Source organism: Anabrus simplex, chromosome 7 (genome assembly GCF_040414725.1).
Source record: "Anabrus simplex isolate iqAnaSimp1 chromosome 7, ASM4041472v1, whole genome shotgun sequence".
Lineage (NCBI taxonomy): Eukaryota > Metazoa > Arthropoda > Insecta > Orthoptera > Tettigoniidae > Anabrus > Anabrus simplex.
The window spans coordinates 98037646-98063042 of record NC_090271.1 but is presented as its reverse complement, the minus strand read 5'-3'; the positions used below and the strand labels follow the sequence as shown (position 1 = coordinate 98063042).

Genomic DNA, 25397 nt, shown 5'->3' with positions numbered 1-25397 from the left:
CATGGAATTAAGGCAGAGTTGTGGAAAGTCCTAGATGACGATAGCATCCGTAAAGATATATGAGATATAGATAAAATCTGGATGAATGAAGAAATTCCATAAGACTGGAAAAACAACCATCATACACCCTCTGCATAGGCAAGCACCCAAAATTGATCCAAATAACTATACGGGTATATCACTTCACTTGTGCAGAACCCCAACTAGAGTCGCAAGGATTTTGGAAAAACCAATCATGTACTGTACAGATATGGAATCTAAAAGCTATTCTGCAAATGAGACAACTAAGAAACAAAACCAACAGTTAGTTACTTTTATAGAATTCAAGACAGCATATGATTCCACTGATAGAGAATCCCTAATTAATGTTTTGAAAGTAAGATTGAAAAACTACAAATATTATGCAAGATACATTAACGAACACTCATCTAAAGTCAGATTCTGTGGAGAACTCAATAAAAGTTTTGCAATAACACTATCAAAGGGTAGAGAAAGAAGATGATGATGGTTGTTTAAAGGGCCCTAACATCTAAGGTCATCAGCCCCTAGGGTAGAGCCTATTCAATACCATTAGGACACGATATTAAGCTAATCTGACAGTGATCAATAGCCAATCATCATCATCATCATCATCATCGTCCCACTCCAGTTGCCCGGGTGTGGTTATCAATAGTCAATATGGACCATAATGAAATTGACAACTTATGAATAACAACAATAATGATGATGATTATAATAATAATAAAAAAAGTAGTCAAGCAGGGCAATGGGTCACCTTTACTTTTTAACTGTGCTCTGGAGAAGGTGATTAGAGAGTAAAGAAAGGCATGAAAGGCATTAAATCAGGATATAAAAATAAATAACATACACAGATTGCTTGGCTTTTGCAGAGGACATTGCCTTGATTACAGAGACATGGGAGAACGCCAAAATCCAAATCAGAAACTTAATAGAGCAAGCAGGAAAAATAGGTTTACAAATCTCCTTTCCAAAGAATTTATAAACAAATGTTAAATATTGTCCGGATGAAATAATCAACTCCTTTCAATATTTAGCTGAATGGATAAACATAAACAATGGAAAAAAATTTAAAATCAGCTTAGAGGTAAGAGCAAAGAAGAACATAGCATTCCAGATTACTGGCAATGTATATAAAAACAAAATTGTCAATTTCATTTTTGGACTTTTTAACAGAATGAATGATGGACTAACAATACAAATTTTTAATAAAATCATTAATCTTAAAAGTACAACCAGCATAGTTTACACAGACATTTAAATGACCTCAAAGAAGCAAACATTGAGGACACACGTAAGTTCTTTAGGGACCAAATTTGATTTTCAAGAATAAACAAAGAAAAAGAAAGGAGTCATATATCACAGAACAGCCAGAAGCAGATCAGACACAGATGTGGGCATAGAGGAAGAAGGAACATAGCAAGAACTGAAGTATTGATTTAAAGTGTTCTGTAAAAGTGCTATTTGATTAAGTAAATAAATAATTATAATTATTATTAACTTCTTTGGCTACATTGGACCACTTGAGTCATTCCAAGTTCACTTTCTCTCTGAAGGCTGTACTGTTTGGTTTTTGCTATCTGCCCAGTATTTTTTCGTTCGTTCCAATCGTAACTGTCTCAATTCGTCTGAAATCTCTATAGCCCTTCTGGGCATTTCTGCTGAAAACTTGTGAGTCTTAAGAAGTGTGTTCATTTTATTTTTGTTCTCTTCATCTGCTATCTTGAGTCCAACCACTTTGAGATCTTGCTGAATTTCTTGGATCCATTGTTCTCCTGTCTAATAGAAATAATTATGAGCTCAGCTATCACGTGCAGGCTTTTTGATTTGATGCCATTTAGGCTATCTGAGTGTCAATTTTGATCATTTGGCAGGGTAAAACTGATGTGTGTCAGGCGATTTTCTCATCCTTAAAAAATCAGACCACCTCTGCTGGGTTTCAACCTGCGATCTTGGGACCTGGAGGCTGACACTACCACTGATCCACAGAGGGAGTAAAACTTCAAACCACACAAAATTTAGCTTTACAGAATACAAAGAATCGTAATGCAATGGCACAAGCAAGGTATTCTCATAAGACTAGCTGCCTTCCACGATAAAAATAATGCAAGTTGGCAAAATTATAACCAGATACTAGGAACATATGTAAATTATTTAAAAATATAATATTGAGACATGCATGCACAGGACTAAAGGAAACATTCAATACCGGATTTTATACATTTATTTCTCTTGTAGGAAAACAGTCAATTTATTGGTGCATATATAAATTAAATTAATCAGGATAAAATACATATTTACAAGGTAACAATTTTCATATTGTCATAAAATACTCCCACAACAAGAAACAATTTAGCACCTAAGTCATGAAAAATGTCTACAGATTAATTTTCCAGCATGCTGTTGACAGAACTGTACAGGGGGCTTGAGATGTTATAACTGTGGATTCAATTCTGAACAGTTCTGACCACAGCAAAGGAAAGCCCCTTATGTGGGAGATTTACCTCAGTTTAAGAAATTATTAACAATTACATTTGTACAACTGTTCCAGACAGACAAAAAATATCAGTCTTGTGAAGCTACCTATTTTGCATAGCAAATATCAATACTACACCGATTCAACTGCAATTACATATTTCCAAGCCAGAGTATTGCGGGTGTTGCTGTAGTGGCTTCAATACTGCTTCCCTGCCAAGGTGATTTAGCTGCAGTAATGGTCACAGTGTCCCGTTTTTCTACTTCTACAAATTTCATCATCACACTATTGAAGGTTTGGACATTATTTTTTCGCCGCAGCAACTTGTTTCATACGATTCAATGCACTTCCAGCTTTGAACCATTCAATCTGCTGCTCATTCATCGTATGGTTAAGCATGATTGTTTCCACCTTACCATCTGCATGCTTGATTTCACATTTAACAGGCTGCAACAGAAAATACACACTATAATATAAAGCAAAACATACAATAAAACCTATTTTACTGTAAGTAATAGCACTTTATGAATTTACTGTAAACATATCACTCTTTTATGCATGAAACAAGGCAATGTATTAGATAATGAAAATAAAAGCTTTCCAGTTACCTCCATTACACAAGAGAAAAAAAAAAAGTTACCATGTTAGATTAAAAACAGCTGTTTTATAGGAAAGTGTGTAGAAAACTTCCACATTTTTGAAGTAACAATTTGATAACTTGATGATACTTCTTGAGCATTCTGTCCTTTCAACTATAGCATATCATCCTCTAATGCATTCTTGTTGAAATGCATCTCCATGCACATGTTGCAAAATGTGCCCCAAGTAACTAATTACTGATAGGAAATTACTGTATTTACTTGTATATTAGACCCCTTAGATACTGAATCCCCTGGCTTTTAAGGACAAGGAAAATAAAAAACTTAAGGCTCACATGTAAGATCTCCCTCCCGCACCACCAACATAATTCGTCAAAGAAGACCAAGGATTCCATGTCATAGTGGAGTCTTCTGTAGCACTACAATGATGTTGATGTTGTTGTAGTAGTCGTCGTCCTTCTTCTTCTTCTTCTTCTTCTTCTTCTTCTTCGAGTTGTTTGTTGCAGCTTTCCATGTCACCCTATCCTGTGCTAACCTTTTCATCTCTACGTAAGTATTGCATCCTACATCTGCTCTAATCTGCTTGTCATACTCCTACCTTGGTCTACCCCTACCGTTCTTACCGCCTACCCTGCCTTCAAACACAAACTGAACAAGTCCTGGGTGTCTTAAGATATGTCCTATCATTCTATCTCTTCTTCTCGTCAAATTTAGCCAAATCGATCTCTTCGCACGAATTTGATTCAGTATCTGTTCATTAGTGATTCGATCTATCCATCTCATCTTCAGCATTATTCTGTAACACCACATTTCAAAAGCTTCTATTCTCTTTCTTTCTGAGCTAGTTATCGTCCATGTTTCATTTCCACACAACACCATGCTCCAGATGTAAGTCTTCAGAAACTTCTAATTCCTATATCGATGTCTGAAGTGAGCCAATTTCTTTTCTTAAGAAAGCTCTTCCTTGCTTGTGCTAGTCTGCACTTTATGTCCCAATCTAACATGATCAGATAATGCCACAACCAAAAAGAGAAACAAAGTGGCAAATAAAAGCGGTTTTTTTTTTTTTTTTTGTGGTTCCAGAAAAATAAATCTCCTGAGATCAACCATCCCATGGTTCCATATTGGGAATAAAGGAACCACTGAAAGTTTATGGTAATTGAAAAATCAATGAAGATCACATGAAGTGAAGGTACATGTCTAGCTGTTATATGTCCAGATACATAATAAGTTGAAATAACTCGCTCAGTTAAATAATAAGCTTAATGGAAATTGGAGGTATAGAGAAATTCATAATCTTGGAACCCTGTGGTATTCAAATGAGTTACGTCTATTAAGGAATGTCCTTGTTTAAGCAGAAATATTAAATGAAATGTTATGTTTCAAAGGAAGAGAAATAAGGAACGATGTAATGGCGTTTAACTTCAATAACGAGAGATACAACGGAGACCATGGAATGGATTAAACTATACAGGTCAAGTGCAATTTTGTATACGCTGGTCATGCATTATGTAGCTATTATGAAATAAGTTTGAGCAATCGAGAAACCAGTGTAAAGTAATCGATTGGTACATAATTTGAGCAGACGATGGATTGTTAGACATATTACCTGGATTACTGATCATAAGAGTGTTCTGTATCAAAGAAGTTCTCAAATGTCAAATTCATACAGGAAGGAGATTACAGACCAATGATTTATGGTGAACTATGAAACTCAAGCTGACACTATTATTGTCGGTTAGAATAGGGTTTTGTTTTGCAAAAACAATGTGGTTATAATGAAAGAAAGAGTCTGAACATCGAATAAAACTATTTCATACAAACGAGAAGGAAGCTAGTCAGAAAGTTCTAAGATCTGAATAGCTATCGTATATAAGATACAAGATTTTAACTGTAAAGATAGGATATAGATTTTACTATAAGATAATAAGGAGAGTGTTAATTCAAAACGCTAGTGGAATTATTTATAGTGTACAACATTGTACTAATATTTATTGTACAAGTTTCAGGGATCATGAAGCTGACCTATGTAATGGACTGTCTTTGTGTGATGTCAAATAAGATCATGCAGGCCTAAATCCAGGATGGTGTCCTGGAGGGTCTGGAATAATGTTGGAAGGAAACCAAATCATAAAATGTAACAGCTGAGGTGTTGGAGATGCTGTCTTCGTGATTCCATTAGCATGATAAATACCCCAATGAGTGTCTTTCCTTTATTCTATTAGGTAGCTGCCTTTTTTAAGTAGAGTAGATTACTTCATGGTGTCAGAATGTGACATATTTGATATAACAACTTGAGTGATACAGTAGGATTGTCATTAAGTAAGTCCATGACAATAGTGGAGTGAATTTCTTTTAAGAATGGCTTAGTTGGAATCCTGATTTTTTCCATGCATTACTCATTTAACTTTGAGTATATATTCAAGTATTATGCAGTAATTTTATCCAAAGGTGTCGGTCATATTTCATGAAATATAGTCATCGTAAATTGAAACTTTACGTACCAATTATTGCATAAGTATACTTTATTTGGAATAACCATGAAGTAATTAATGTGTGTCGAAGATGAATTCTTCCTATATAATATTTTCATATGTGTTTTAAGAATGAGATTGTCTTCGACGATATGTGCTTGTATATTTTAGGAAGTGAATTAGGAATGAGCATGATGCACATGTGATGGATGAATATTGAAAATAGCATCATCGATGAAGTAAAAGAATAATGTGTGATGTTATAGTTCATTGGGAATTGAGCATTAGATAAGGTAATGCGATCTTCATGAATCCCGATGGAAATAGGTTGAAGGAAATAGGATTTGATGTTCGTCATGCATATGATTTAATGATACTGAGAATAGGCAATCATTTTAAAGTTGATGGTTAATATTCAAATGATATTTTCCCAAAGAATATTGATATGGGTTGTATGAATAATTGTTAATTGCGATAATCCATTATGTGATTTTTAAGCTAATTTCCTGCGTATGTGTTATCAGTTTACTAGAATCTTTGATACGAAATGAAACCATTTAGAAGTGTGAACTGTGATATGATTGGAAGTATCTTAAGTGTCCTCTAACGTAATGCATAGTTCAGTAATTTTCCTGTTGAGTAGTTGTTTCCAGCAGCACATAGAATTTGCATTTTGTACTAGGAATGTAGACATTACAGGAGCCATGGATGATGCCAGATGCTGTGGAATCATCGTAATTCCAAATCATTTATTATTTCTTAATGACATTTATTCATCTAGATGCAGCAATCACAGGATTCCAGGGTATGCAGTCTTCTGTTTTTCAGCCTAATTTATATTATTTTGAGACGAGCCATGATTTATCTTAAAATTATTTACGGTCATGCTGTTAATAGAGATATCACAACGTTGAATGCAGGCTGTCGGAATACTCAAGTTGTTAGATTTTTTTAAATGGTGCGATGAATTATGAAAATAATATAATACCGAAAGACATGAGTTTAGGCCAACAAAGGACAGATACCAACGGATAAATGTTCCAATAATCTTATTTGGTTGATAAAGAAATGAATGATGTAAATAATTAAGATTATAACTTAATGTTTAAGCCTTCAGCACTAATATTTTGGTTTTGATGAAATACTTTGGACATGACTTCATTACTCTACTAGTGCTTGAAATATGTTTTCATGATACATACAGTCAGAACTGGTTAAGACGTCCCTCTCTACAGTGTTTCCCTGGTTATTAAGCCATTATTCGTAAGTCCCAGGATGTATCCTATTAAATACATGCTAAAAACACCTGGATAGCACATTTACGTCACTCTCTAGTATGTTCGTAACTCTCACCATCAGAAATTTAAATTAACGATCCCAGCCACGTTGCGTGCATAACAGGCCAGCAACAACTGGCCCAGGCAAGGATTTGGTAGAAAACTTAAATTTCACGGCCCCAGAGCGTGGTTGCGCATCGGCCTACAGCTGCTGGGAGCGTCAATCCCAAGCCAGTCTTACTCTCTTTGCTTCTGATGTGTTGGTGCTTAATGTTATGTTTGTGAGGCCTTTTTCAGGTGGCGCGGCTTCAACCCGCTTCCGTGCTTAGCTGCCGGTCTGCCTAGGCCTAAACTAAGAACTGACTGTTCAAATAGAATCTTCCAGATGATGTGGAGGTGGAGAGTAACAGCACAAGGGAGAAATGTTTGAGCAGGCAGTCCATGGTCAGACGCAGCCCCACGCCCACAGTTACTTGTTACTGTATATTAGTTTTTAAGCATATCATCATACACAGCATAACGATCGTGCTCGCGATATCAGTACTGCCACCTGTACCATAATCCGACAGTGTACCTATATGAAAGTAGAAATGGACTTAGACGACAAACAAAAGTAGGCCCCGCTCTCACCCATTTAACATATTTATTTCTCATTTTCAATTTAAAAGTTAATCGTGCACCTTTTTCTTTTCCTGTGTAATTTACAGCGGCTGCTATGGAACCCAGAATAGACTTGAGAATTTAATAACTTTAATGCCAGAAATACCAGGTCTCGTGTTTTGGGAACGTGTGATATCATTTAGACCCATTATTGAGGAAGTATCCTCAAAACTGTACCCGTCTCCTCCTCTCCCAATGAAATGTGAAGGACACAGCATGCTTGAACTATTTTTGTATTTTTAAGTGTAGAAGGTAAACGAAGACTATGATGGTCCATATGTATTACACACTAAAAAGTGTGTTGAAAAGGTTCCGTTGGAAAGTGTAGGGAGTTTTGCACCACTCGACCTGCTGCGTGTGTAAGTCAGAGAAAGCGGGTGCACCCGCGCATACACACGGGCACGTTTTACTCCCACACCATCTGAAAGAGGCCCGAGTGACTTGTATAACAATGTATGTAAATTAGGCCTACTGTACTTATGTATACAGCTGACATGTTGGTGCTTAATTTGACATTCATAAGTAAATTGTGTAACAACATACATAAATTAGGCCTACTGTATTTATGCATAGTGGTTTGCAGCATATTCGCTCATGGAGAAGAAGAAAGCTAGACAGTTTTTAGATAATGAAAAATTGAAGTTTGAGAAAGTGGATGCTAACCCACACATGAAACGTGAGCAAATCACCCAGATGTTGGACTATCCTGTGACAACTTTAAACGTGATTATAAGAGACATACAAGGTGTGTTCCATAAATAATGCGACCAAATTCATAAAAATCATTTATTGAATATATTCGTAAAATAATAAAAAAATCTTCAAGATAGCACCCTCTTGTGTCGATACACTTCTGGAGGTGGTGTTTCCATGCCTGGAAGGCCTTTTCCGGAATGGCTGTGACTCAGCGCGTTGTCGTGATGAACTTTCCACGTGTCCTTGATGTCGCTTCGGCAGCGCGAGACCCTCCTTTTCAGTCTCTTGAACACTTCCAAGTAGGAAGCCGAGTTCACTGTAGTCCTGGTAGGTACGAATTCGTGGTGGACAATGCCTCTGACGTCAAAGAAGAAAATGAGCATGTTTTGATCCTGGACTTGCTTATGCGTGCCTTTTTGCGACGGGGTGACGATGGGGTGTGCCACTCTAAACTCTGCCTTTTTGTTTCAGGGTCGTACTCAAAAATCCATGACTCATCACCAGTGATAACGGAGTTAAAAAAAATTAGGATCATTTTCACACATTTCACACATTTCCAACATTTCTCGACACCGAAGCACTCGCATGTCCTTTTGTCCGTCGGTCAACACTTTTGGGACCAGTTTGGCACACACCTTTCATGTTCAAATCTTCGGTCACAATGCGGAAAACGGTTGTTTTTGCCATGTGTAGAGTTTGTGCTATCAACTGAAGGCTCAGCCGTCTGTCAGAGTTCAAATAATCACGCACATGCGTCACATTTTCGTCGACTCGTGAGGTTGACGGCCGTCCACTGCGAGGTTCGTCGGTGATCTCCTCTCGGCCCCCATGAACGACTTGTGCCATCAGAAAACTTGCGATTTGGACAAGCAATCAGTCCCAAAGGCCTGCTGAAGTAATGGAAACGTTTCGGTGGTGGACTTCCCAAGTTTAACGCGAATTTGATAGTGTACCGCTGCTCTACAGAACGATCCATTGTGCCGTGTTACATGAACTCAAAACGGGCTTGACGGAAACGCACGTCCTGACTCTCCGGCAGCTCGCTGCCGAATGAGACGGAGCGTTTGAAGCTAACACCCCCCTCCACCTAGCCCAACAGGTTAGAACACGCTGTGGTGTACAGTTGCGTCAGAAAAAAATTGGTCGCATTACTTATGGAATGCACGTATATAGTTTGCATTTCTAAGAATGTTCTTCCTCAATGTTTTACTATGTTGGTGTTCTTAAAATGTATTATTTCCTTATTTATTCCATTAATTATAATTGTAACCACTTGTTTCTATGTTTTCATCGTAATTATTTTTAGTTCAAATCTAACCTTTAACAGCAAATTTTTTAATTTATTTTTTAGCATGTTCCCTCTTTATGACATTTTTTTTCGGTCCCCTCAAAAACGTCCTAACCAGTTTAGGCCGTACATGGTTAAGTTAGGCTAGATTTGAATAAGAAAACTGAAATGTTTGCCACAGAACCCTCTGGAGTGACACTATTACAATTTTCATGAAATCTACATACGTGTTCCCACAGTATTGGAATTAGAAAAAATAATTAATGGAAAGCTGTTTTCTGAAAATCATCTACAAAAATGCAAGTTTTGAACAAACTGATTGCCGTTTTGTACAGATTTTAATGTGGTGTGTTTTTCCCTGACTTTTACGAAAAACCTGACATAACAACAATCCACTATGGCGAGTAAACTTCTCTGCCGCTGTAAATTCTTGCTATAACGGACTTCTAGTGTAGTGTGACAATGAAGGTGGAAAGGCTTCAATGTCAGTGAGAAGCAACAATGTGAGTGAGGCCAAAGGCGAGTAAAAAATATACCCAGTGAATTGTTGAGGGTCCTGATAATAATGGTGCATGGCCTCTTGAGAGGCCTGGTGCAGGTCTTTTTCTAGTAGACGGCCTATTAGGTGACTTGCATGTCTGTGAAGATGAGGGCCCTACCTAGGATGATTTCTAATGTTGAATACACCACACACACCCAGCCCCAGAGCCATTGGAATTAACCAATTAAGGTTAAAATCCCCGCCCCGGCCAGGAATCAAACACGGGACCCTCTGAACCGAAGGCCAGTACGCTGACCATTCAGCCAACGAGTCAGACTAGGGTCCTGATAAGGAAGCTCCTTAGATGATGTTGGAAACTGGCTCACAATGGAGAAAATGCAGAATGATGTGGAAGTGGAGCTGAATGAACGAAAGTCAATGGCAAGTGCATCGGCGAGAAGCGAGTCAGTCTGAGTTCAGCGTGGCAAATTACATGTGGAATAAATTGTTCGGGGAATGACAATAGCTGCGAGAAGCCCAGTTGGAGAGCAGAAGTTTGAAACACTGGGAGTGCTGTGTGAAAGGCTGTGAAAGAGTTAAGTTGGAAGCCAACACGTGCACTGTAAATAACTGCAAATATTAGTTTAATAAATGTAGTCAATAGTAAAACATGCTATCTCTCTTAGTAGTCATTTTAGTTCAAAGACTAAAAAACAGCCTACCACAATAGACAGGGGATAAAATGCTTCATTATCAGTGGAAAAAATACTTAAGATGGCGGAAAAGTTACAAAAAAAAAATAAAAATAAAAGGCACGAAGGTAAGTCACTAAAACTGTTATAATTTTAATTTTTAATGCACTACCAAATACATACACTGCTGGGGAAAACTAAAGGAAGAGATAGATAAAGCAACAAAACATAACTACTCTGTGGAAATGAATTAAAGTGCAGTAGAATGTTGCCAGAGGCCTCTCACAAGTGCATAGAAACCTGGCGCCAGGTTAGCACGACTATAGCGCCAAATGCATACCTGCCAACTTTTAGAAATCAAAAACAGGAAGATTTTTTAATTCTTGGATTTGATCACATATATTGCGCCACGGTATAAGTGAAAGGACAGGATAAAAGGCATACATATCTACAGTTACAATGCGAATTGACCATTAAATTTAAAATCTGAAATTAAAAAAGTAAAATGGTTACAAGAAAATGTAGCTAATCACTCTCGTTTATGACACATACGAATAATAACACAGTCGAACCGTGAACCTCCATTACTCAAATTTTCAGTATCTCAAAATATCTTAAATTTTCCGGCCGTTTGTTCTATTCTTCAAGTGTATTTATTTCTCTATCACACGAAATTCGGTTACACAAATTTCTCAATTTCTCGAAGCAAACATTTCCTCCCTTGAAGCAAAAAATACTCTAACTCGAATTTTGTGCAAGATTAACTGTGCAATACAGCATTTGTGGTTTGTAAGGAACAGTTAACAAGTAAAGAAAGGGTTACAGAGAAGCTGGGAACTAATATGACAGGAACCGAAAAACTCTAACTTCTAGTGATCAGAAAATCGGCAAAGCTTTGCTTTTTCTTGGATGTCAATTACCGGTCACAAACGAAAGCAAGCCCAGAAGTTGCGGATGATGAGCTCTATTTACGAAACTCGGCTGCGTGGTATTGACAAGAAGTTTCAACGTGAAGTGAGGAAAGGTTAACCACAACAAACAGAGGAGACCAACGGATTTTTTTCCGAAGGTGTTAATGGAGCTATATTTCATGTTTTGTTTTTGCTTTACGTCGCACTGACACAGATAGGTCTTATGGCGATGATGGGACAGGGAAGGGCTAGGAGTGGGAAGGAAACGGCCATGGCCTTAATTAACCGTTCACTACATACTGTTGCCCTCAGGCAACATATAACTTTTCACCTGTATAAATGGATACAGAGGTGGTTTTATGGCACACCTTCAACTGTACAGTCAGTTAAACACATGTACCAGTGATGTCTTGTTTCTTTTACATAACATATGACAAAACCACCCTATAACCAAAGGTACTCCTCCTTCCACCCTGTCAAAATCCACGCTACCAACCACCATTTATTTTAGGTGGGCCCTCCCCATCACATTACCATAGGCTTCAGGAGTACCTCTGGCTCAACCTCAAAGACATTACAGACCTACGGTTGTGCAAGTACACTAGCGCCTTGCAATACGTACCCATGGCCAGTATGCAGTAATGTTCAGTCTTTGAATTACTCGAATTTTCAGTATCTCTAAGTATCTTAAATTTTCCAGCCGTTTGTTCTATTCTTCACGTGTATTTATTTCTCTATTACTCGAAATTCGGTTACACGAATTTCTCAATTTCTCGAAACAAACATTTCCTCCCTTGAAGCAAAAAATATTCTGTAACTCAACTTTGTGCAACATTAACTGTGCAATACGGCATTTGTGGTTTGTGAGGAACCGTTCACAAGTAAAGAAAGGGTTACAGTGAAGCTGAGAACTAATATGATGGCAACCAAAAAATTCTAATTTCTAGTGATCAGAAAATCGGCAAAGCCTTGCTGTTTCTCCGATGTCAATTACCAGTCACGTACGAAAGCAAGCCCAGAGGTCGCGGATGACAAACTTTATTTACGAAACTCAGCTGCGTGCAGGGAGGAAAGGTTAACCGCAACAAACAGAAGAGACTAAGGTTTTTTTTCCCCAAAGGTGTTAAAGGAGCTATATTTCATGTTCCTATTAAAAATTTTTTTTTTTTGCTAGTTGCTTTACGTTTCACCAACACAGATAGGTTTTATGGCAACGATGGGGTGGGAAAGGGCTAGGAGTGGGAAGGAAGCGGCCATGGCCTACAGCCCCAGCATTTGCCTGGTGTGAAAATGGGAAATCACGGAAAACCATCTTCAGGGCTGCTGACAGTGGGGTTCGAACCCACTATCTCCCGGATGCAAGCTCACAGCTGCGCGCTCCTCACCGCACGACCAACTCGCCCGGTATTTGTTTCACCACTGTATGTGCTGTATCCTGTCTTCTAAAAAGTTACCATAATAAGTGTTATAATGAAAGTGATGGCATAAAATAGAGTTTCTTCGTATATTTTTAGGTACTATTAAAAATAATGTATTCAGTAAAAGACTGTAGATACATATGATTCAATTATGTGCTATACAGGCTCAAATACGGTATTCTCTATATCTCGAAATTTCGATAACTCAAAATAAAATTAATCTCCCGAGGTGATTCGAGATAGAAGTTCCACTGTATTTAAATCACACCGACACACGCAACAAAATGCATAACAGTTTCCTTTATTAGACTGTATAACGAACAGAAATTTAATATTATAGGTATCTCTGAACACTTTGAGATAACGTTCGTTATGTTTTTTGGCCATAACATGAACAGAAAATAGCAGAAACTATCACCGACACAACTCCCTGAAATTCAGACAACTCATTAAAATTATGAAGGACGAACAAAAATGCACTGAAATACGCTAAACTACTACATACAAAACATATCGGTACGTCTCATACCTTATTAACATATGACTTTGACATGGGGGAAAGCACGTGGCCAACAACTGAAACGAAATTACGCACAGAAACGTTAACAGTCCGCGAACTACACATTTAAGAAACTCAGTCTTTCGTCCCGATTAAGTGAGTTGCTAGCACATGCTAGCCTCTCTTGATTGTAGGACAACTGAATAGCTGCTGGCAAGAATGCTGTAACCCTCAAAATGCAAATTTTTCCATTGATACAACGTTTCTGCACCTGCACGACCTGCGGCGAAATTTAAACTAAAGAAAAAAGCCGCTTAATGTTCTAGTTTGCCAACATAACTTCCTACATGCCTCACTCTGACCGCATACGTCGTTTATGCACGGAAACCCAGCATTCTAGAAAAGTGAGGGTTACAACATTTTTGCCGTCAGGTATTAAATTGCTGTCCCGAATCCCCAGCCGTAAAGCACACTGATGTTGTAGCGAGCAGGAAACAAGATATTTTTTTTTTGCTAGTTGTTTTACGTCGCACCGACACAGATAGGTCTTATGGCGACGATGGGACAGGAAAGGGCTAGGAGTGGGAAGGAAGCGGCCGTGGCCTTAAGGTACAGCCCCAGCATTTGCCTGGTGTGAAAATGGGAAACAACGGAAACAAGATACACGAAGGCGACGGATGGTACACTCGCGAAATAAAGCATAAAATAAATACGCTTGAAAATGAGGTTGGGTAAATTACAAAAGTACATACGCCTAAGAATTCATCCTTTATCCTCGGGGAAGAGTACTGACCGTACCAGAGGTTACACTGGTGAAAAATAGGAAGAATTAAAAATAAATCTGAAAACCAGAAGACGAGTTAAAAAACGGAAAGTTTCCAGGTAAATCGGAAGGGTTGGCAGGTATGCAAATGGGTCTGGCCTTACAAAACGAGGCACTTGAAGGAACAAGACAAGACAGTGCGAGTCAATCAGAGAGCTGTTACGGTGCACTGTGGTGGTGGTATTCATTACATCGTCTGGAAATAACATTTGGATGACTTCGCACGGAGAAGAATCATCGGGAAACTTTAAGGAGGATGAAGTGTGACAAGTGTAGCCCAGGACTTTGGTACTGCTCAAAGCACTGATTCACATGCATGGAGAGCATTCCGAACCACAGGCACTGCTGCCCGAAGGAGAGGAGGGGGTCGACCATGGTCAATTATAGCAGTAGACGACCGCTACATTGTGCAACAGGCAAGATGAGACTCATGTCAAACAGCGGGTGCAATTGCAACATTTAGGAGAACTGGAAGGCACTCAATATCATGCTCCACAGTGGCACGGCGACTGCATGGAGGTGGTCTGTTTGCTCGAGGACCATTACGTTGTGTTCCGTTGACACTTGCACTTCGGCGGCACCGTTTGCGATGGTGCAAGAGCATAAGGTTTGTACCGATGAGGATTGGGGTCGCGTGCTCTTCTCAGATGAGAGAGCAGATTCGGTCCGAGTAGTGATTATACATGTACGTAATGCACCCAGGAACATTATCAAACATGATCATGTAAGTGGTTCAAGTGTTATGGTGTGGGGAGGCGTAATGTTGCATGGGCGTACCGACCTCCAAATCTTTGAACGGGGTACATTATGTCAATGTTATTGTAACAGTGTGCTCCTTTCCCATGTGTGAATTTTCAGGGGTGCATTCGGACCCGGCTTCATTTTTATCAATGACAATGCATGACCACATCTAACAGCGCAGGTGGAGGAGCTCTTGGAATGAGAGGATATTCCGTAAATGGACTGGCTTGCCCATTCCCCCCCATAAAATCCCACTGAGCACATGTAGGACATGTTGTGCAGACTTATTGCAGCACATCCACATGCACCAACGACCATCCAGCAGTTGTCAACCGCGCTGGTGGAGGAATGGAACGCCCTACCACAAGAACTCCTTACCAATCTTGTGGCCAGCGAGGGAACACATTGTAGAGTACATCACTGTCCGTGGTGATCACACCCCCTTTTAAAAACCATGTCCCATCTTTTGTGATGTCCAGGGGAACAACATGAGTCACAGCGACTTGCGTGTAATTTATTGTCTCTGTATGAAAGTGTCATTTCTATTCATCTTGTCGCATATTCCTTTCAGTTGCCTACCATACCAAATTGTAGCAGTTCTTCCTATGTATGGTTCAAGTTTCATCGAGCTATGTTACTTGACAGTGACACAACATGCGAAAGTTACCTTCGTCTAAAATGACTTTGCTACACTAACAATTCTGCTCAGAAAGTAACCCTATTAAGCATTTTGGTACAGAGAACATGTATTTCAAATTCTCAGCCCGAGTATGTCACGACCTATACTGTACGTATGTTGCTCTTACTCACTATCCTTTCTGTACCCAGCTTGACTAAAAATATTTTAAAACATACTTTACCTTCCCAGGAGCCAAATCTTTCAGACCAAGAAGTGAGATCTTGTCTGTAGGCTGGATTTTATCATAATCAGCAGGATTTGCAAACGTCAAAGGCAACAGACCCTGTTTCTTAAGATTTGTTTCGTGAATTCTTGCAAATGACTTCACAATGATGGCACGACCTCCCAGGTGACGGGGCTCCAAGGCAGCATGCTCCCTACTGCTACCCTCACCTGGAACAATGTGCACAAGTGGAAATCTAGATAAAGGAGAGTAAAAATAAGATATGCTACTTTTATAATTACAGTTTAACATTTTCACTAGAGAGATGTCATACAACTGATAAAAAAGTAATTAAAAAAATTCATTATTTAGCTGTGCAAGGTAGGTGAGATGCTAGACATATGGTGACCTAAGTGCAGCTGCAGTAGCAGAATTACCTGCAGCCTCAGGCTGGCAGCTGAACAAGGTGATGCAACGTTAATATGCAGAACTAATAAATGAAGTCACCTGATTGGCATGAGTTTAGTATTGTTGCCATTGCTTTAGTTTAATCTGGCAATGTAGTTTCCATATGAATGTTATTTTAGTACAGGGTTTTTGCTTAAAAAGTATTGTGCCATTATATTATTTCAAAAGTGAAGCTTCAATCGAGTTGGAGTAAACGCAATTACCCACAGCAAAGTTAAGCAGAATGAATAACTTTGTAATATGTCACAGAAATTCAGAATGATGTAATATCAAAACTTATATAATCATGATGGCAGTACGAAAGACAAAAACCAGGGACTCGGACTGTTAAGAAACTCAACACTGTAGAAAGTATAAGAAAATGACTATCTTTGCGAGAAGATGTGGTGCGAATAACTTGTAAGCTGATTCAAAAGAAAAGTATCAAGAAAAGAAATTGACGAAAGAACATATTAGCTACAAGAAAACATTGAAATAACTTCTAATATATCAATATATATTCATAAAACATGTTATATCCAATCAAAACATTCAGCAAGATTTGGAGGATTCATTCGAGTGGCTACGTGAATAGTTAAAACTGCAACTGGAGAGCAGAAAATCCTCAATGGCTTCACGTCTGACCATTTGATGATCTAAAAGGTGGATTTTGATGTGCAATAAATTCTAATTAGGATTTTAGGGCCTACATTTTCTTATGAACCAATATTCTGTCTGGTAATACACCTAATTCTAAGACCGTTCTTTCAAGAGCTGAAGGATGTACTAACTCATAATGGTCACTTCACGCACTGCTAAGCTGTTCATGGCAGCAGTAAGGAACATTTTCGAGGGCTATGTGGTTATCTGGTCTGCTAGATCGCCAGATTCAAATCTCTGGGGTAACTACTTGTGGATGATGTTGAAAGGAAAAGTGTATGTCAACAACCCTCCCACAACAGAACAGGAGAACATCCAGCATTTGCAAACCTATTGAGGTGACAGGATGATTTATCTGACAATGAGTAGCGTGCAGATCCAGTGCACATTTTATAGGTCAGCAGACGAGTGCCCATGTGGCTACTTCTAGTGATTTGAGTGGTGCTGTTACACAGTCACAAAATAAGAACAAAGTCAGTACAGGATAAGGAAGAGAATTTTTTTTTATAGTTCCAACACAAGCTCAAAATTAATCTTTCTTACAAAAATATACATAATTTCTTAACATACAACAATCAATATACATTATGCAGGCTGTCTCAACCTGCAACAGTATTAGATTGTATAAATAGATAAACCCAAAATCTATGGATGTTGGCATTTAATTTAGCAGATATCAGCCTAGTGCAATAATGCCATTTTGTATAGAAGGTATAAATTTAGTGAAACAACTGCCATTAAAGCCAAACCACACACTGCCTGATACTACAAAAGCCGGCAATTGAAAGTTACTTTCAAAATGCAGAGTTGCAGTATTGGCTGCCGATTTTACACCATAGGCACAGTGCTACGAAACCACTTTCTCTGTTTTCTGTATTGAATTTTTTATCACTGGCCAAATTGCAGTTGTGCGGCAACACAGTTTAAGCCCTTCAACTCCAGAACTGGCAATGTGGTGGTAGCTTTAACTAGGTTAAATAAAATACAAAATATCCATGAGGTATGAAATAAATCTATGAAGTTTTATATCTATGTAAAAAACTAATATACTGAGGATTGTCGTGGTTTCACAAAAGTGCATAAATGTTGACCACAAAAATGTACAGTCTCTTCAAAGAATGTAATTCCCAAATTCCAAATAATTAAAATTTTCAATCATATGTACACAAATCTGGAACATGTCACAAACTGAGATATACAGATTGTTAATAATGTATCTGTAATGCACCAAGAAAAGTTTCATCACTCCGAGAGGTATATTCTTGAGAACATTAGGGAAAATGTATTGGCACGCAATCATTTGGAGGCACATTAGACCACGTCATTAGGATAGGTTGTTTTATGGGAGGTTCGCCATCGCTTTCACTTTCCGATATTTGATGTGAAAGAATAGCTGATATACATTTCAAATCTGCATCTATAAGTTAATTCTCAATAACCTCAAAGTCAGATTTGTCACTTTCATCTAATTTTGCATGACTTCATTACTAATTTTCTGTAATGAAACTAAGATGCCATATTTAAATACACACTGTAATAAATATGTACATAATCAAATGACAATATACACACAGAAGTAAATAACTCGCACCGAACGGAAAACTACGAAATAAAATGAGAAGGTTTGTTTAAAAATGCTGCAGGAATGGCACTCAAAACACATCGCCAGAAAACTGGACTAATTTATTTCAGTGAAATTGCGCCCAAAGAGTTTGTAAATATGAATGAAACTGAACTCACAGCTGCTGTGGACATCGAGAAAATAAGTAAACTGTCATAGTATCTGCTGAAGAAATTACGAGAATAAATACAAACACATTTTTCCTGCTGTAGTGGCACTGTCGAACATTTGACAGTTGCCAGTTGTAGGGTGAACACTTACCCCAATCTTCCCACTCTCTTACCCTTAAGAGATTCTGAAGTTTGACATCAACTGGTTCCGAAGTTTAGGAAAGTACTCAACCTTCCTGCCCTTTTTTCACATCTCTTGTCTTGCCTACCCTCCACCCTTTACCTCACAGCAGCATCTACTTTTCAACAATTGTCACCACCATTCTTATTCTATTCTCTACCAGCGAAGGCTGCAGCTGAAAATTTTGGACCCATGGTTCTTTTTTCCTTTTGTGTGTTCTCTATCCATGTGCTTATAATGGTAAGTTGCAGCTCTCCATCTTAAATATTTTGTTCTTGTTAGCTTTCATACCTGAGAACGTAATTTTCAAATCACTGATATTTTAAAAATTATGAATGAACAAGAGTTCTAAAATAAGCTGTGTAAATTATGTAACTTTAAAATGAGCAAAGCTATGCAAATGTGAACATAATGATATGCATGGTACATCAAACAGCATTTTGAATAGAAACTATAATAATATGGCAATGTAATGAATAAGTAAAATAAAAAAAAAAATACAGTGGAACTTCTCATAACAAAGAACTCAAAATGAGACATTTTTAAAACCCCTGACAAAATAATTTGAAGTTATATAGTTACAGTGAAACCTCGTTAACCCGGACCAGTTTTGAAAAAGAAATGATGTTCTTCAGCGTAGTAAATGAAGACTTGTTTTACAGACGATAAATTGCTATTCTCGGTAGGTACATTACTTGAATTCTCTTGCCAATGGGCGATTTCATTGCACTCACCCCACCTGCTGTTGCTACGCAGCAGACTGGTGACTCAGCCCTCTCCTACCCCTACCCGCGCCTCGCACTTGACATCGACTAAGAAACAACGTTCCTCAGTTGCGCTGCAATCTCTGTAGTGTTCGCGAGTTTTTCTAGCTTCACGGTCGAGGTACAGTATCGTTTTGCTGTTTCGTTTGCTCGTTGTCCGCGATCGCGACGAAACGTAAAAACATTGTTGTGACTATGGAGAAAAGGATGGAAGCACTGACAAGAATTGATAAGGGAGAATCGTTAAAGAACATTGCTGCTGAGTTTGGAGTAGGAACATCGACCGTATCTGACTGGAAAAAGAACAGAAATCGCATTGAAGACTTTTGTTTCAAGATGATTTCTAAGGACAGTTTGCATAATCGGTGTAAAGCAAAAACTGCTAAACTAGAAACTCTAGATGAAGCATTGTTTGCCTGGTTTTGTGCTGAAAGAGAACATGGTTTGCCGATTTCTGGACCCATCATCCAACAGAAAGCATTGAGTTTGAACAAACAGTTGCCCCATGGAGATCCAAATTTTACAGCTAGCCAGGGATGGTTGGACAGATGGAAAAAACGGCATGGAGTGCGACAACTTACAATCACTGGGGAAAGCTTGTCAGGTGATGTTGAAGCAGCAGGAAAATTTAAAAAAAGAGTTTGAGGACTTTATTAAAAAGGAAGAATTGACGCCAAATCAAGTTTACAATGCCGATGAATCCGGTTTATTCTACCGGATGTTGCCGAGTAAAACGCTAGTCTCAAAAGTAGAAGATTCAGCCAAAGAGTATAAAAAAGGGAAAGACCGCCTCACCATAATGGCTTGCAGTAATGCGTCAGGAAAGCACTAACTTCCTCTCCTTATAATAGGGAAGTCTAAAAACCCCCGTGCATTGAAAAATGTGAAACAAGATTCGTTGCCTGTCGTTTACAGATCACAAAAAAGTGCTTGGATGGTTAGCGACATTTTCAAACAATGGTTTTTCGAGAATTTTGTGCCGTCAGTAAAATGATATTTGACGAAGTGTGGCCTTCCCAACAAGGCGGTTTTGCTGATTGACAATGCACCTTCACACCCATCTGTCAATGAACTAGTCAAAGATGAAATTTCAGTGAAGTTTTTACTACCTAATGTAACTTGTCTTGTTCAACCGATGGACCAAGGAGTTCTAGAAAAAATGAAAAAAGTGTACAAAAGGCAAATGGTAAGTCAACTGGTAGAGAACGAAGGAGAGCATGGTGAGGTAGAGGTGCTGAAATCTTTTAACGTAAAGACTGTTATTTATATTATTGCGGAAGCTTGGGACCAGGTTGGTAGAGAAACTTTAATAAAGTCATGGAAAACGTTGTGGCCTGGTGTGTGTGACTTGCCAGAAAGCAACATTGAAGAAGAAAAATAAGTGTGGAAGAACATTTTATAGACATTTTTAAAAATATCGATGGCTGTTCCGTTGTTGATGAAGAAGACATTAACAATTGGTTGCAAATGAACAATGACGGAAGTTATAAACCGATTACAGATGAAGACATAATTGCATCATGCAGTGTTACTGAAAATGAAAAGGATTCAGATTCAGTCAGTGTTGATGAACCAGCTGTGGTTATGACCCACGCAGAAGCAGTAGCAAACATTGAGAAATTGATGGTGTATTTCGAGAGTCAAACCGAAACATTGCCAAATGAACATCTACTGTTAAAGCGGATGCGAGATCGCGCTGCTCGTAAGCGATGCACTAAACTGAGACAGCAGAAGCTCACTGCCTTTTTTACTACCGACTAGTTTGTAGCTATATTGAGTACAGTGCAAAATACATAGGCTATTACAGTGCATACAGTGTATGTGTTTTTAGGCGAAAGTGTGTCAATAATAATTTCTAAACTCCATTAAAAATATTTCGGTGATTTATATGATGTTTTTTTTTCTTTTCTTTTTTCCGTCATTCTCTGGATAACCCGGATTTTCGTTAACTCGGATCGGCCCTGGTCCCAGTTGATCCAGGTAAACGAGGTTCTACTGTACTTCTAAATAACTGATGCAGATACCGGAACTATACCTCAGCCTTAATATGAAAGTTTTAAATAATGGATAGTGAAAGAAAACAATTCCTGGAATTCGGAGGTAACAGTGATGCTATAATGGACATAATTTGTGTTGTGGTGTAGTTATGATCTGATCTAATAATGAATGAACACAATATTTAAGGAACCAAGCAACTTCAAATACATGTTTTCTGCAGAGAAGGCATCATTTTTGTTTATTCTGTAAATTGATTGTGTGGTAGCAATTTTATAGCCATAAAATCAGAAATAGTGCTTAATGTGACTAATGTCAATATCCGTAGGTTCAAAGCAAATTGCATGACAGAAGCAAACGAAACAATGAAGGAGGCGGCCCGGGAAAATATTTGTGCCGAGTTCAGCTCTGATTCCGAGAATTCAAAGCTAACTGTGGAACAGCTGCAGAATGTTTGGAAATGGATAAAAAGATAATTTAGGTCCTAGCTTGCCGAAGAACATAGGAAGAAATTTGCAACCAGAGGTGACCCTTTCCCAATCCACGAGAGATGATGAATAGGATAAGTAGATGAGGTGTTAGCGGACTAACAGCCCTTGGAAGATATTTCTGATGACAACATAGTTAATGCAAACTCGTATTGAATTATTTTATTTACGGTACCGGTTATGTAACATCTGGTAAATTGTAACTCCGAGTCTCTTTGTTGAACACATATGGGGTAGTTTAAAAAAATACTTCCTCTTTTTTCAACTACAGCAGTAAACTTCAATAGGGTGTAGCTTAATAATACTAACAAAAAAATCAGGTATGCTCAAGATTGGCAGAGAATTTTTCCCTTAGAAAAAGTGAGGTTAATTGTTACTTCCGGGTGTGCGATTCAAATTGAAGAACTCGCCATATTTACTGTGAAAGAGCTAAAGACGTTGCTATGCTTCAGAGAAGGGAAGAGAGAGGGGAAGCGAGGTGTCTGACAGAAACAAGGCTCAGTGTGAATACAGAAGTTTCTCATTCATTTTTCATTTCACACAGTCGCTTCCCAGTCCCAGCAGGCAGCATACATATGACTACAAAGTGTGCGGTAGAATTTTGTGAGAATGACTCCAGTTTGGTACACCAGCAAAGAAACTGCTGATATGCAACTAGCCTATGGCACAGCAAATGGGAATGAGAGAGAAGCCACCCCATAGGTTTATGGAGTACAGCATCCTAATCACCACCAACCTTATCATTCAACTTTCGTATCCATTGACAGGCGAGAGCGTGAAGGAGGGAGCTTTGTGCCTCAGATGCACAATGCTGGCAAAGTGCCGCTGGTATATAACCCAGAGTTTGAAGAGGATGTTTTAGAACAAGTAAATGATAATGCATCAACCAGTACGAGGTCTGTTGTTGAGGAGCCGTGTGGGTAGGAGTGGTACAACATCTATGGTATCCCCTCCCTGTCATAAGAAGCGACTAAAAGGGGCCCCAGGGGCTCTTAATTTGGGGGCGTGGGATTGCAACCACGGGGCCCTTAGCTGAGTTCTGGCATTGCTTCCACTTACTTGTGCAAGGCCTCTCACTTTCATCTACCCTATCTCACCTCCCTTAGCCAACTTGTTCTTTTCTGCCCCCGACGGTATTAGGTCTAGGGAGTCTCATTTTCACGGCCTTCATGGCCCTTCTCTTCCTTCGCCCAACATCATTATTTGAAGTGTTGGACCCGTTCTATTTTGCTCCCTCTGATATATGTTGGTGCTTCTCATATGACTGTGTGGATGGTATGGTAGGGTGAACAACTGCACCCTTACAGACATCAATCTGTGCAAGAACTAACACCGCTAGATAACCAACAATGCTTAACATCTGCAAGGTGGGTCATAAACAGCCACGGAATATTTCACACTTCTTGTCATTGCTCCTTTTCATGGATCTTCTAAATCAAGCATCAAACCATAAAATGTTTTAAGTGTCCAGCAAGGCAATTGCTGTGGAAGTCACACTAATATCTGACTTCCCTAGATTAAATGACGGATGAAGCTATATTTTCGAGAGAAGGTGTGGCAAACTCCAGAAATCTGCATTTCTGGGTAGGAGAAAACCCTTGTGACAGTAGCTCGCACATTTCAGCATCGGTTGCATGTTTATATTTGGGTTAGCATTGTTGGCGACTATTTCTTTGAGCTTTTATTACCTTCTCCCTTGCCTGAACAATATCTAGATAACTCTTCATATACAGAAAACTATCGCTTGTAAAGAACTTGCTCAGACTAGTGTAGCATCCAATCAACTATCGAGAACAAGCGCAAAAGTGTCTACTAGATACTAGCATGTTAAAGCGCTAGTAGAAGTGAGATATTCTGTAAGCACAACCATAGGAGATACAGTAGACAACAGCGAAAAATTTACTCGCTATAGCGGATTGTCATTATATCCGTAAAAATCGGGAAAACCCTCAATCACATTAAAATCAGTATGAAATGGCAATCAGTTTGTTAAAAACTTGCGTTTTCGAGGATAATATCCACAATACGGCTTACTTGTTTGTTGTTTTCTCGAAATCCGATACTACGTGAAAGCGTGTGTTTAATTTCATTCGGAAAAAAAATATTACCGTATTTCCCCGAATCCAAAACAACCCCCACTTTTTCCTTCAAATTTTTTTAATGAGGCTTAAAAGTGCTTTGTAAAATCATATGAATGTCTTTCTTATAGAGTACGCATTTTTAGACTATTTGTAGACGTTGAACATTGGCTTTAGTTATGCCGTATTTTTTGCGGCTGTACAATTATGCTTTATTTCAGCGGTTTTAATAACCATTAAATTAAAACTGGCATCATAAGATCGATGGGATCTCGCTGAAAATTTGCCGGCAAATACACAATCCACGTGTCTCTACACTACGACGATCCATCAGGAAAATATTCTTGCTTACTATAAAACTGTTACTTTCACTCAGCGTCAGATATAACTGGCTGCCGCTACACGCACGTCTTGCTTGCCGGATTCGGCCAACTTCAGCGGCTAGCGATGTATAGGTCTTAATCGCGGACTTTGAAAGTCAACGAACGAGTTTATTGTGCCACAATATGGCAATTTCGCCCTTGCATTTTTGTGCACATACCTCACCATTTCATCTTCGGCTTCTTTAAAGCATCCTTGTTGCGGGCCACTGAATGCATTTTTTTGTGCAGTACGCGTTTTTAAGCTATCTTTGTCTTCACTGTAACGCCGGATATTGGCTTTAGTTAGGCATATGCCGTATTTTCTTGTGGCTGCACAATTATTATACATTTCCGAGTGTTTAATAGCCATTAACTGAAAATTGGCATCATCACATTGACGAGAGCCCGTTGAAAATTTGCCGGCAATACCCGTTCCACGTATCTTTACAATACGACGATCCATCACGAAAATATTCCTGCTGTCTATAAAACTTAATTTTACTAAGCACCAGGTACAGCAGATGCGTTATAACTCTGGTACTGAGTAGCCATGGCCTTTCTAAGAATTCGAAGGCTCGCATGTTTTGATGTCATTCTGCAAATTTAAGAAACGTTTTTGTAGAAGATAACAGAATGTCATTCTTTCTTCACTATTTTCCGAGATCCAGTGACGTTACACACAGGCACTGTACAACCAGTCACCATGGCTAGCGATGTATGATAAAGAGGCGGTCGTTTATTGCCATCAAGTTTTGAACTGCGCGCGCGGCGGAGTGAAAAGAAACAGCGTGGTTAC

At 38.7% G+C, this 25397-nt stretch overlaps 1 protein-coding gene across 1 annotated transcript in view; it reads right to left on the bottom strand.

Annotated features, from left to right (window-relative positions):
- Positions 1-2224: 2224 nt before the first annotated feature.
- LOC136877293 (aconitate hydratase, mitochondrial) overlaps positions 2225-25397 on the bottom strand; it is a 225399-nt gene continuing 202226 nt past the window's right edge. The window contains exons 14-15 of the mRNA XM_067151224.2: positions 15914-16125; positions 2225-2941 (exon numbers count right to left, since the gene is read on the bottom strand). Coding sequence (XP_067007325.1) covers positions 2798-2941; positions 15914-16125 — 356 coding nt within the window. The 3' untranslated portion in view covers positions 2225-2797. The remainder of the gene's footprint in view (positions 2942-15913; positions 16126-25397) is intronic.